Source organism: Danio aesculapii, chromosome 16 (genome assembly GCF_903798145.1).
Source record: "Danio aesculapii chromosome 16, fDanAes4.1, whole genome shotgun sequence".
Taxonomy (NCBI): Eukaryota; Metazoa; Chordata; class Actinopteri; order Cypriniformes; family Danionidae; genus Danio; species Danio aesculapii.
Genome location: NC_079450.1, coordinates 52,108,544 through 52,121,827, shown reverse-complemented (window position 1 = coordinate 52,121,827; position 13,284 = coordinate 52,108,544). Strand labels below are relative to the sequence as shown.

The 13,284-nt window shown below is 38.1% G+C and overlaps 1 protein-coding gene across 1 annotated transcript in view; it reads left to right on the top strand.

Moving 5' to 3' along the window:
• Nucleotides 1-1,462, top strand: part of ube3d (ubiquitin protein ligase E3D) — a 40,686-nt gene extending 39,224 nt beyond the window's left edge. The window contains exon 3 of the mRNA XM_056476118.1: nucleotides 1,347-1,462. Coding sequence (XP_056332093.1) covers nucleotides 1,347-1,462 — 116 coding nt within the window. The remainder of the gene's footprint in view (nucleotides 1-1,346) is intronic.
• The last annotated feature ends 11,822 nt before the right edge of the window (nucleotides 1,463-13,284 follow it).

Here is a 13,284-nt window from a genome sequence, read left to right as displayed (position 1 = left end):
AATTGTACAACCCATATTTATTTTTAGTCTCATTTTCAATAAATGATTCAGTTATTATCATAAAACTTCATCTTTCATTGCTAGATGGATCATTTTTAAAGAATTATTCAGTGGTATGTTTTTAATGGCTGGTTGTCGCCACCTATTGGTTAAATAATGTAATTGCTGCCTACAGCTTTCGTTTTTGAGCATTAAGTTAAATGCACATGATGGTGATTTTAATCCTTACCATAAACATCAGTGGTTTTATCTAAACTATAAACTGTTATCCCAGTACTTCTGTGTTATTTGACCGTTTGTAAACTAAAGACTGAATCTCTTGATTTTTGCATTTTCAGTTTTGAAAGCAGCGATTCGAATGATTAATAAACGTATGCAAATCACCATCATTTATAATTCATGTTGCGTGGGTGTTGAGATCCCGATCTTTTAATGATTAATCATCCAGCTTACACTGAATGCATTAATGCAGGGTAAACTAGTAACCGAAAACACCTTTAATAACCTAAGAAACCCACCTCATCCCGAATAACCCACCACAACTTCTTCCGTCATTATTATATTTCACAGGAAAGCCTACATGTGATCTCAAAGCCTATAGGTGATCTTTCTGTGATCGTTACAAATTTAGTAAAGTAAATAAAATGTATTAATCCACAGGTCATATGTGTTTCGAACTGTGGGTTGTGATCCGTACGAATCAACCATGATCCGTTACACCCCTCATCGGTAACACACTTTTCAAATAACAACTACAAAAAAAAGCGCCATTGATTTTAGACCAATTTTCATATTTAAAGATATTTGTGTGCTGCTGTGCATCCAGGTGTGTGTAATAAGCAATGTGTATGTGTGTTTTGGACCCGCCTATCACTAATGCACTCCTAAAATAACAACAACAAAAACTGCACCATTGGCTTTAGACTGATTTTCATATTTAAAGATATTTAAGTGCTGCTGTGCATCTCTGTGTGTGTAATAAGCAATGTGTATCCATGTTTTGGATCTGCCTTTTACTAACACGATTTATAAATGACAACAATAACAAAAAAAATAGCGCTGTTGACTTTAGACCAGCATTTCGTTGGCTATTTTAGCTGCTTTAAAATGGCAACATGCCAACAATGCACCTTAACACACCTCCTTTTCAGACCAGCACACCTATTGGCGCACAAACAGGTGCAAATGCATTTTTTTTAAAACAAAGTAACGCAAAATGTGAAAATGATACCTGTGCCTGGCTGAAATTAGCAAAAAAAACCCCACTTAGGTCCTTTTATCGAGTCCTTATACTTCATACGCAGCACTTTATAAATGTCCCATCATCACCCACTCCTGTTCCTCAGATCCGTCTCTCACGATGATGATGGAGGTTCAGGTTGTGAATGTGAGTCTCTCGTGTCTCATTAGAGCTGTCAGCGGGATCCGCGCGGCCACAGAAAGGCCAGGCCTGCGGGCATAAACACTGGAGCTCCGTCCAGCTGTGTTGTACAGCAATTTGAGGAGGTTTTCTTCAACAGATTTCATAATGAAGCAAACCTGCAGCGCGAGCGGCCGCAGCGAGAGCTTCACACTTTAGTGCTTCAGCATATCAACACGAATCAGCTTTGCAGAACTTTTTGGCTTGTTTTTGATGATCTGTTTGTAAAAAGCCTTTCGGGGCACTGTGGAAAAAAAACGCTGAGATAGAAAATCAAAGAGCTGTCAAGTGAGAAAGATCAAATGATGAGTTATGAAGTCGATACACAGAAAAACAGAGCAGAATGAGGGATTTTTTTTTACACTAACACTTTTACTAGAATTAGTTCTCAGCAAATTCCTATTTAAAAGCGATCGATTTTATATTTTACCTCTGCAGTGAGAAGAGATTCGCTGTCTTAAAGGGATAGTTCACCCAGAATATATATTCACCCTCAGGCTATTCAGATGACTTCAGTAGAAAATTAAAAGTGCAGTATATAAGTTTGACACCCTGTGGTTGAACTAGGTAATGCATGCCTGTTTCAACACACGCAAACACAGAAATGCCAGCTGACCCAGCCGAGACAGCGCTACCCACTGCGCCACTGGGCTGCCAGCCGAATAATAGGATCTTGTAAAATAACAAGGAATATATGATATCAAACCCAACTAAAATTAGTAATTAGCAATTTTTAAAAAATACATTAAACAGCATTTCACTGGATTTTCATATTTAAATATACACTTACTGGCCACTTTATTAGGTACACTTTAGTAGTACTGGGTTGCCTTCAGAACTACCTTAATCCTTCATGGTATAGATTCAACAAGGTACTGGAAATATTCCACAGAGATTTTGCTCCATATTGACATGATAGCATCACGCAGTTGCCGCAGATCCGTCAGCTGCACATCCATGATGCGAATCTCCCGTTCCACCACATCCCGAAGGTGCTCTATTGGATTGAGCTCTGGTGACTGTGGAGGCCATTTGAGTACAGTGAACTCATTGTCATGTTCAGGAAACCAGTCTAAGATGATTCAAGCTTTATGACATGGCGTGTTTTCCTGCTGGAAGAAGCCATTAGAAGATGAGTACACTGTGGTCATAAAGAGACGGACATGGTCAGCAACAATACTCAGGTAGGCTGTGGCGTTAACATGATGCTCAGTTGCTACTAATGGGCCCAAAGTGTGCCAAGAAAATATGATCCATGCTTTCATGTTGTTGATGCCGATTCTGACTCTACCATCTGAATGTCACAGCAGAAATCGAGACTCATCAGACTAAGCAACATTTCTCCAATCTTCTATTGTCTAATTTTGGTGAGCCTGTGTGAATTGTAGCCTCAGTTTCCTTTTCGTAGCTGACAGGAGTGGCACCTGGTGTGGTCTTCTGTTGCTGTAGCCCATCCGCTTCAAGGTTAGACATGTTGTGCATTCAGAGATGCTCTTCTGCAGACCTCGGTTGTAACGAGTGGTTATTTGAGTTACTGTTGCCTTTCTATAAGCTGGAACCAGTCTGGCCATTTTCCTCTGACCTCTGGCATCAACAAGGCATTTGCGCCCACAGAACTGCCGCTCACTGCATATTTTCTCTTTGTCGGACCATTCTCTGTAAACCCTAGATATGGTTGTGTGTGAAAATGCCAGTAGATCAGCAGTTTCTGAAACACCTAGACCAGCCTGTCTGGCACCAACAACCATGCCACATTCAAAGTCACTTAAATCACCTTTCTTCTCCATTCTGATGCTCAGTTTGAACTGCAGCAGATCATCTTGACCATGTCTAAACGCATTGAGTTGCTGCCATGTGATTGACTTGCATTAGCTAGCAGCTGGACACGTGTACCTAATAAAGTGGCCGGTGAGTGTATTTCTGTGCTGCTGTGAATCCCCGTGTGTGTAATAAGCAACAAGTATGTGTGTTTTGAACCCACATTTTACAGTAGCTCTTATAAAAATGTGCAGAAACACTGATCTCTTTGAAACTCAAGGGGTCAGTGGAATAAAACCACACGCTGTTTTGACCTCCAGAGGGAAGTCGTGATGATAGATGGACGGTAAAGCAGAAGGCAATCCGTTTGCCAACACACAGCCAAGATAAATAACCCAATTTAACCAGCCGAGTGCTTCTGCCACCTGCCTGTAGCAGTACAGCAGAAAAAACACATTACATATGATCCACTCCAACACCCTCCAGCAAAGCACAACTGAACAGCAAACACACAACCCTGAAATCAATATATAAAACTCTTATTTTTAATGGAATATCACAGTGTTCATTATTATTTATTAGCATTATTTTGTTTAAGTTCTTGTGTCGTTGTGATATGTAATTAAAATAACTTCCCCTTCCTCTTTTCTGATGTTTACTGTATACTGTCAACCTGTCACTCACACAAGATCCACCAATAGTAAACCACATTGATCATCCAATCAATTCCTTGTGGACAAAATCAAGCCCCGCCCACATTTGCTGTTGTTCCAGAAGCCGCTTGATCTAAATATACATCAGATATGGTGAAATTTTACGCCACCTTTTAAAAGATGGACATTGTAATTTATGTAAAAGGTAGTGCTTCTCTCATAGCACACTAATGGTAAGAGGAGCGTAGCTAATTGATATACAGTTGCTATGGAAAACCTCATGTCAACAGAAGGACCACCGCTCCAAAGTCAGAACGGTCAGACTTATGAACTTATCAATTTTAAGAAGAACAATGTGAGCTAAAAAAAATAAAGTCAATTTTGATTTCACACAGACTTTCAATTATGGCTGCAGTTCACTGAATGACCACCGGTGTCGCTACTAACAATGTTTTCTTAATTTTCCATTGAGCCAGTTAATAAATAAATACATAAAACCACTTATTAAAACAGTTTCTTTCAGTTGTTTATGGTTATTTTCATTTTCTTTCATCAGGAAATGCCAAGTAAGGGATAAAGTAGATCCAGGCAGAAGCTATTCACGTTTAAATAGACGTGTGAACACTTTGAGTTTACTCGCTTATTCACTTGCTTCATTCGCTTGTCAAATTTGCTTCATTCGCTTGTCAAATTCGCTTCATTCGCTCGTCAAATTCGCTTCATTCGCTCGTCAAATTCGCTTCATTCGCTCGTCAAATTCGCTTCATTCGCTCGTCAAATTCGCTTCATTCGCTCGTCAAATTCGCTTCATTCGCTCGTCAAATTTGCTTCATTCGCTCGTCAAATTCGCTTCATTCGCTTGTCAAATTCGCTTCATTCGCTCGTCAAATTTTCTTCATTCGCTCGTCAAATTCGCTTCATTCGCTCGTCAAATTCGCTTCATTCGCTCGTCAAATTCGCTTCATTCGCTCGTCAAATTCGCTTCATTCGCTTGTCAAATTCGCTTCATTCCGCTCATCAAATTCGCTTCATTTGTTCAAATTTGCTTCATTCGCTCGTCAAATTCGCTTCATTTGTGCGTCAAATTCGCTTCATTCGCTCGTCAAATTCGCTTCATTCGCTTGTCAAATTCGCTTCATTCGCTCATCAAATTCGCTTCATTCGCTCGTCAAATTTGCTTCATTCGTGCATCAAATTCACTTAATTCGCTCGTCAAATTCACTTCATTTTTATTTAGAGAATTGCTGTGCTTTATGTGCTTTAGGAAGGCTAAAAAACGGCGTCGATTCACTCGGCACCATGTCTACTAGATCCTTTAGAGGTGCACCCAACTTAGTGATTTTTATCAACTCTTCCGGAAACTTATCTTGGATGATGGAAGCTTTCAGCGGTGCTGGTGTCGGCAAAAGGATTTCTCCTCAGGACACCAACAACACGCACTACGTCATAATCACGCCCCTACAAGAGCAAGCTCAAGTTCAGATTTTCCAACTCGAGCGATCAGTGCGAGTCAACCGTGCAAAACACTCAACTATATTCGTTTTCGCAAATCGAATTATTCGCGTGAAACGCACCGCAGGATGACTATTCACGTATTTGCATTGAATTAACATGTACATCAAATTGCGCTTGATGCTTCATCCCCATCTGGTGTGAACGCAGCGTAAGACTGAAGGGCTTTATTATGTGAAAACAATTGCCTGGATGTACTTTATCCCACTTATTACACGACTACTTGCCACGAAAAGTAAACATTAGACACAAAATATTGTTCTGAACCATAATAGCTTATTAATACTGTAATTAAAGGCATAGCTGAAAGAAACGAAAACAGATGATACACTAACCTACGCATCATTTAGTCTCAAGATGGCCATGTTATTTTTATAATAATAAAACAATGAATGTGTTACTATAATGCATAAAATGTATTTTACAAAACATCTTTTAGCTGAAAATCAAAGATGAATATCAAAGCTAAAATAAAAGCTAACAAATTATATTCCAAATTTAACGTTGATATCTCAAAACAGTGCATTATCCTACTTATTACACGGCTTCTTGCCACAAAAAGTAAACATTAGACACAAAACATTGTCCTGAACCGTAATACTTTATTTAAAGGCATAGCTGACAGAATTGGAAATGGATGGATGTAGCATACACTAACCTACATATTATTCAGCGACAAGATGGCCATGTTATGTTTATGATAATAATAAAACAATGAATGTATATGTTAATATAATGCTTCAAATATGTATTTTACAAAGCATCTTTTAGCCAAAGATTGACAGAAAATCAACGCTAAATATCTAAATAAATAACAAAGCTAAAATAAAAGCGAACAAAAATTATGTTCCAAATTTAAAGTTGATATCTCAAAACAGTGCATTATCCCGCTTATTACACGGGTATATTTTACATATTTTAGCCTAAAATTGACAGAAAATCAAAGCTAAATACCTAAACAAATTATATTCCAAATTTAAAGTTAATATTTCAAACAGTGATTATCCCGCTTATTACACGGGTATATTTTACAAACATATTTTAGCCCTAAAATTGACAAAAGATCGAAGCTAAATACCTAAACAAATTATATTCCAAATTTAAAGTTGATATCTCAAAACAGTGCATTATCCTACTTATTACACATCTACTTGCCACAAAAAGTAAACATTAGACACAAAACATTGTCCTGAACCATAATACTTTAATAATACTTCAATTAAAGGCATAGCTGACAGAAATGGAAATGGATGGATGTAGCATACACTAACCTACATATTCAGCGACAAGATGGCCATGTTATGTTTATAATAATAAAACAATGTATTTGTTAACATAAAGCTTGAAATATGTATTTTACAAAGCATCTTTTAGCCAAAGATTGACAGAAAATCAACGCTGAATATCTAAATAAATAACAAAGCTAAAACAAAAGCTAACAAAAATTATATTCCAAATTTAAAGTTGATATCTCAAAACAGTGCATTATCCTACTTATTACACGGCTACTTGCCACAACTGTAAACATTAGACACAAAACATTGTCCTGAACCATAATACTTTATTAATACTTCAATTTAAAGGCATAGCTGACAGAAATGAAATGGATGGATTGTAGCATACACTAACCTACATAATATTCAGCGACAAGATGGCCCTGTTATGTTTATGATAATAATAAACAATGATGTATATGTTAATAAAATGCTTCAAATATGTATTTTACAAAGCATCTTTTAGCCAAAGATTGACAGAAAATCAACGACTAAATATCTAAATAAATAACAAGCTAAACAAAAGCTAACAAAAATTATATTCCAAATTTAAAGTTAATATCTCAAAACAGTGCATTATCCCGCTTATTACACGGGGTATATTTTACAAACATATTTAGCCTAAAATTAACAGAAAATCAAGCTAAATACCCTGAACAAATTATATTCCTAATTTAAAGTTGATATCTCAAAACATAGCCAACAGCCTTTTACATGGCTACTTGCCACAAAAAGTACAAATTAGACACAAATTATGAACTATCTTAGTTGATTAATTCTTTATTAAATCAAAGTGACAGAGATTAAAACAGCTGGCCGTAGTATACACTAACCTACATATTATTCAGCCACAAGATGGCGGCAAATTGTCAATGAACATATTCACTGATGGTTAATGCGATTGGTAGCACTTGGATGAAGTATCTTTGGTGTCATTACAATCAGCGGTTGTTATCACCGAATAACCAACCTTGCAATTTTATGACTAACCAATCAGAGTCAAGTATTGCAGACAGCGGTGTGATAAATTAAAATAACATTGGTGTTCCTGTGCTTTGAAACGTGAACATCTCAGACTTTTGACTTGCCGATCTGTAATCCAGTAAATGATAGAATCGTTTAAGGGTCTGAATAAGTTACACGAGCAACTGTTTGTGATTCATTATTTTCCGAAATATGAGCTTTGTTCTGAATGATCCCTCGTGGTCTTGTCGGAGAAATAAAGCGTGTTTTGTGTGTTGAGCACAGAGCCTGAGGACACAGCGGTGAAATCTCACTCATTGGGTTATTTCACAAGAGCTCTGCATGAAATCGGATCAGATGTGGCCGTGGGCTGCTTTTATTCTCCTCTCCTTCTGCATTTGTGCATGTATGTGGGCTTCGTTTTCAACAAATCTCACGTTCTGAATGACTCCATGAAAATGTTGAGCTTCATTATTGTCTTGATTTTCCTGTTGTTTACTGAGGGGTTCTGCTTTTCAATCTGTTTTTATTTTCCTTATTTTTTAAATGAAAAATTATTTTAAAAAATTAAATCTGAGACCGATAGAAGATTTGAAATATGTTATTAGTTTTTAGATAATATTCTTTTAGTTATTAATTATTTATTACAATGATATAGTAATACCATGTATAATAACTGCAATAATAACTTATTCATTCATTTTCTTTTCAGCTTAGTCCCTTTATTAATCAGTGGTCGCCACAGTGGAATGAACCGGCAACTTATCCAGCATATATTTTACGCAGCGGCTGCCCTTCCACAAGCCATCACTGGGAAACACCCATACACACTCATTCACACACGTACACTACGGACAATTTAGCCTACCCAATTCTCCTATACATGTCTTTGGACTTGTGAGGGAAACCGAAGCACCTGGAGGAAACCCATGCGAACACGGGGAGAACATGCAAACTCCACACAGAAACAAGCAAACTATTTACATTTCTTTTGAATATGACATATTTGATTTTACACTTTTCCCCCATTTTTCTGTAATCAGGACACCAACAACACGCACTACGTCATAATCACGCCCCTACAAGAGCAAGCTCAAGTTCAGATTTTCTAACTCGAGCAATCTGTGCGAGTCAACCGTGCAAAACACTCAACTATATTCGTTTTCGCAAATCGGATTATTCGCGTGAAACGCACCGCAGGATGACTATTCGCGTCTTTGCATTGAATTAACATGTACATCAAATTGCGCTTGATGCTTCATCCCCATCTGGTGTGAACGCCGCGTAAGACTGAAGGGCTTTATTATGTGAAAACAATTGCCTGGATGTACTTTATCCCACTTATTACACGGCTACTTGCCACGAAAAGTAAACATTAGACACAAAATATTGTTCTGAACCGTAATAGCTTATTAAAAGCCATCACTGGGAAACACCCATACACACTCATTCACAAACATACACTACGGACAATTTAGCTTACCCAATTCACCTATACATGTCTTTGGACTTGTGGGGGAAACTGAAGCACCTGGAGGAAACCCATGCGAACACAGGGAGAACATGCAAACGCCACACAGAAACAAGCAAACTATTTACATTTCTTTTGAATATGTAATATTTGATTTGACACTTTCCCCCCATTTTTCTGTAATTCACTGTTGCTTCTGGAACTCCTCCAGTCTCTCTTTCTGCCTCATTCTCTAATTAGGCACTTCACATGCCACATTTCCAACTGAACGTTTTTTTTTTCTTCACTCTTTGAATGTAGAAGCCATTTCACACTTTGAACAATTGAAGGTGAAGATCAAAATGGCACAATGGAGGATTGTGGAGAAGAATGAACAGGGAAGACAGGCTATTAAAACTATTAAAGTCTTTAAGGTAGGCTAATTGATCTTAAAGAGTCTGCCTAACAAGCCTAAGCTGGTTTTAGCTGGTTGGCCAGCCTGGTTTTAAAGGGGTTTTGGCTGGAAATGGCTGAAACCAGACTGGTCTTAGCTGGTCAGGCTGGGAGATGACCAGGTAAAACCAGCTTGACCAGCCTAGCCAGGCTGGGAGACCAGCCAAAACCAACTAAGGCTATCTTAAACCAGGCTGGTCAAGCTGGTTTTAGCTGGTCATTTTCCAGCCTGACCAGCTTAGACTGGGCAGGAAATGTCCAAAACCCCTCTAAAACCAGGCTGGTCCACCAGCTAAAACCAGCTTTTTTTAACAGGGAGTTCCATTCGTTTAGTGCTTGGAGAAAAAATGGACCTGAAATCAAACCTGAGGTTATCTTGGGGAGCGCGGGGCACAAAGTAACACGGGGTCAAATGTAACAGAGTTTTAAGGAATTTGCTCAAGGTTGACCATGACATGCTTCTGAGGTTTTCACCACAGTGTTGGCAGACGTCTTCCTGCCAATTATTTAAAAAGTTCAGCGAAATTTGGATGAGAAACACAGGAGAAACCATTTTTGCAGCATAAAAGTATTTTTTATTATAGTCAATTTTTTTTTATCTGAAAAGAAAAAATCTGATTGCAGTCTTCTAGGCTAATAGAAGTTAGTTCGGACTGCTGAGCGAATCACTGATACAACCCTTCCTACTCCCCAAGAACTGTACTTATCCAGAGCGAGGCAGGAGGGCTGCCAAAATCACTCTGGACCCCTCACAACCCAGCACACTGCCTCTTTGAACTTTTACCTTCTGGTCGACGCTACAGAGCACTGCGCACCAGAACAGCCCGACACAGAAACAGTTTCTTCCCTCAGGCAATCCATCTCATGAACACTTGATGATAATAATTGCGAAACCAACATCACTACTTGCTATACAATTTATACACATATACACTTATTTAACAACACACTTTACATGCCAATTTGCACATAACAGCTGCACATATAACGTTGTATATAGTAATAAACACGTACATACACTTGTTAATTTGTATATTGCATTCAATACTTCTATTTTTTTTAAATATATTTATTATCTGTTTTTTGTCCTGTCTCTGTAATCCTGTTGCACTGTAGAAGCTCTGTCACGAAAACAAATTCCTAGTATCTGTGAACATACCTGGCAATAAAGCTCTTTCTGATTCTGATTCTAAAAGATGGAACCATTTTGAAGGAATTAAAAGAAAACACAGTGACTGCAAGCCAGTTTTGAGGAAAACACGACACAGCGGGCTTAGTTGTAACAGGGTTTTACAATTAAGCCACACACTGTTGGACACCAACTAAACTAACAAAATAATTTTTAAATTTTGAGAGTAATGTTAAAAACTTTTTGTATTATAAGGTGTTCTAATAGAAAATATTTTTTTAATCGACAAAAAATATATATTTTATTGCTAATACTACAAATATATGCATTGTATAATAAGTGATAATAATCTGAATAAATACAAATGTGTTTCTCCAACAAATAAATAAATAAACATACTGTGAATGAAACGAATTCACACAATGAATGAAATTGCAAAAGTCATTTGATAGAACTGTCAGTGAGTAATGGATTACATTTGAGTCTGTTCTTCATTAACATAAATGTGCAAAAGTCATATTGACTACTTTTATTGTGCTTCATTCATTCATTTTCTTTTTTCGGCTTAGTCCCTTTATTAATCTGGGGTCGCCACAGCAGAATGAATCGCCAACTTATCCAGCACATTTTACACAGCGGATGCCCTTCTAGCCGCAACCCATCTCTGGGAAACATCCATACATACTCACTCACACACTTCGGACAAATTAGCCTTTCCAAATTCACCTGTACCGCATGTCTTTGGACTGTGGGGGAAACCGGAGCACCCGGAGGAAACCCACACGAACGCAGGGAGAACATGCAAACTCCACACAGAAATGCCAACTGACCCAGCCGAGGCTCGAATCACCGACCTTCTTGCTGTGAGGCGGCAGCACTACCTACTGCGCCACTGCGTCACCCTTTTATTAGGTTTTCTTGGATTTCTGGTCCAATAATAATTAATTATATAAGTACAGGATGCTGTTATTAAAGCCCGACACAAGGCAGAGCACAATTGTATAAGACCGAAGAGCTTTGTTTTGGTGAAAACAACAGCCTGGATGTACTTTATCCTGATTATTACACGGCTACTCGTCACAAAAATAAAAAATTAGACCCAAAACATTGTTCTGAGCTGTAATAGTTAATTCATTCTTTAATTAAACAAAGCTGAGCTGACAGAAACGAAAACAGCTGATGAGGTGATCAATAACCCGCGCATTATTCGGTCACAAGATGGCGCCAAACAGTCAAAAACCGCGAAGATGACAGAAACGAAACCAGATGAATAGAGCATAGACTATACGTAATATTCTTTCACAAGATGGTGTCAAACTGTCAAAACAGCATGACAGACAAGCAGATATCGGTGTGTATGTAAGGATAGACGTAGCCGAACATATTCACAAGGTGATTGTTTATAGAACATACACTATCCTACTCATTATTCAGTCACAAGATGGCGCAAAAACAGCAGCGTGACAGACAAAATATGGATGTGAACTTACTCACTGATGGTTAAGATGATTCAAAGTACCTGGATAAACCTGCGTTATTCAGTGGTTGTTTTCAAGGCATAACATACATTGGAATATCATGACTGACCAATCAGAATTGAGTATTCCAGCTAGCCGTGTAATAATAATAATAATAATAATAAATGCTGAGCCATTCAATTTGAGTGCAGAAGGTCAGGTCACTCACTCAGTATGTATCCATAAGCTCCTATGAAAACAGCGTAACCAGAGAACACTAATTGGCTCCATCAGCGGCGTGATGAAGGTAAGAGTTACAGCTGAGCGCCACACATCTGCTATCTATCCCGCACACTCGGGTTTCACAGCACTTTAGCAATATTACGTTTCGCGTTACTGGACAACACATGTACTGTTTAATTAGAGCAAAGCTTCAGGTGGGCTGTCTCGGTTAGCACACATTACACCGGCCCACAGAAACACTTAACCTCCCTGCCATCCACACTGACCACATGAACAGCTAATTACGTTAATACAGCTAGATTTGTGACACCGCACCACAAAAACATACATAAGGGTCAACTGTTTTATCCTACTAAAAGCTAAATAAATTAATTTACCATTGGTGTTTGGTCGGTTAGATTGGCTAACTGTTTAAAATTGTACAGTGCAGAGTCTTAAGCACTCTATACCAGCTTTGTTAACCTAAAACTTTTGCACAACATATAATCAATCATTCATTCATTCATTTTCTTTTCAGCTTAGTCCCTTTATTAATCCGGGGTCGCCACAGCGGAATGAACCGCCAACTTATCCAGCACCTTTTTAACTCAGCGGATGCCCTTCCAGCCACAACCCATCTCTGTGAAAATAGAATCAATCAGTCTCTTTATTAAAAATAAACAGAAAACAATGGAAATATGTACAAAAAAACAACAACAGCACAACATTTCCTCTTAAAACAAGAGTCTATGTTTAATATGGCTTCCCTTGGCACTTGGAATAGTTTTGTGCTAATTGTCCTGACATTTTTTTTAAATAACGTGCTGTGCTTTCTTTTAGCACTTTCCAGAGTTCATCTTTAGGTTTAGAGTGTCATATCTTTCTCTTTCTGTCCAGGTGATCTCATACAGCCTCTATAATATTTAGGTCTGGGCCCTGTGGAGGCCATTTCATGACTGTCAGCTTTTCATCTGATGTTTTCTTTCTCCAAAT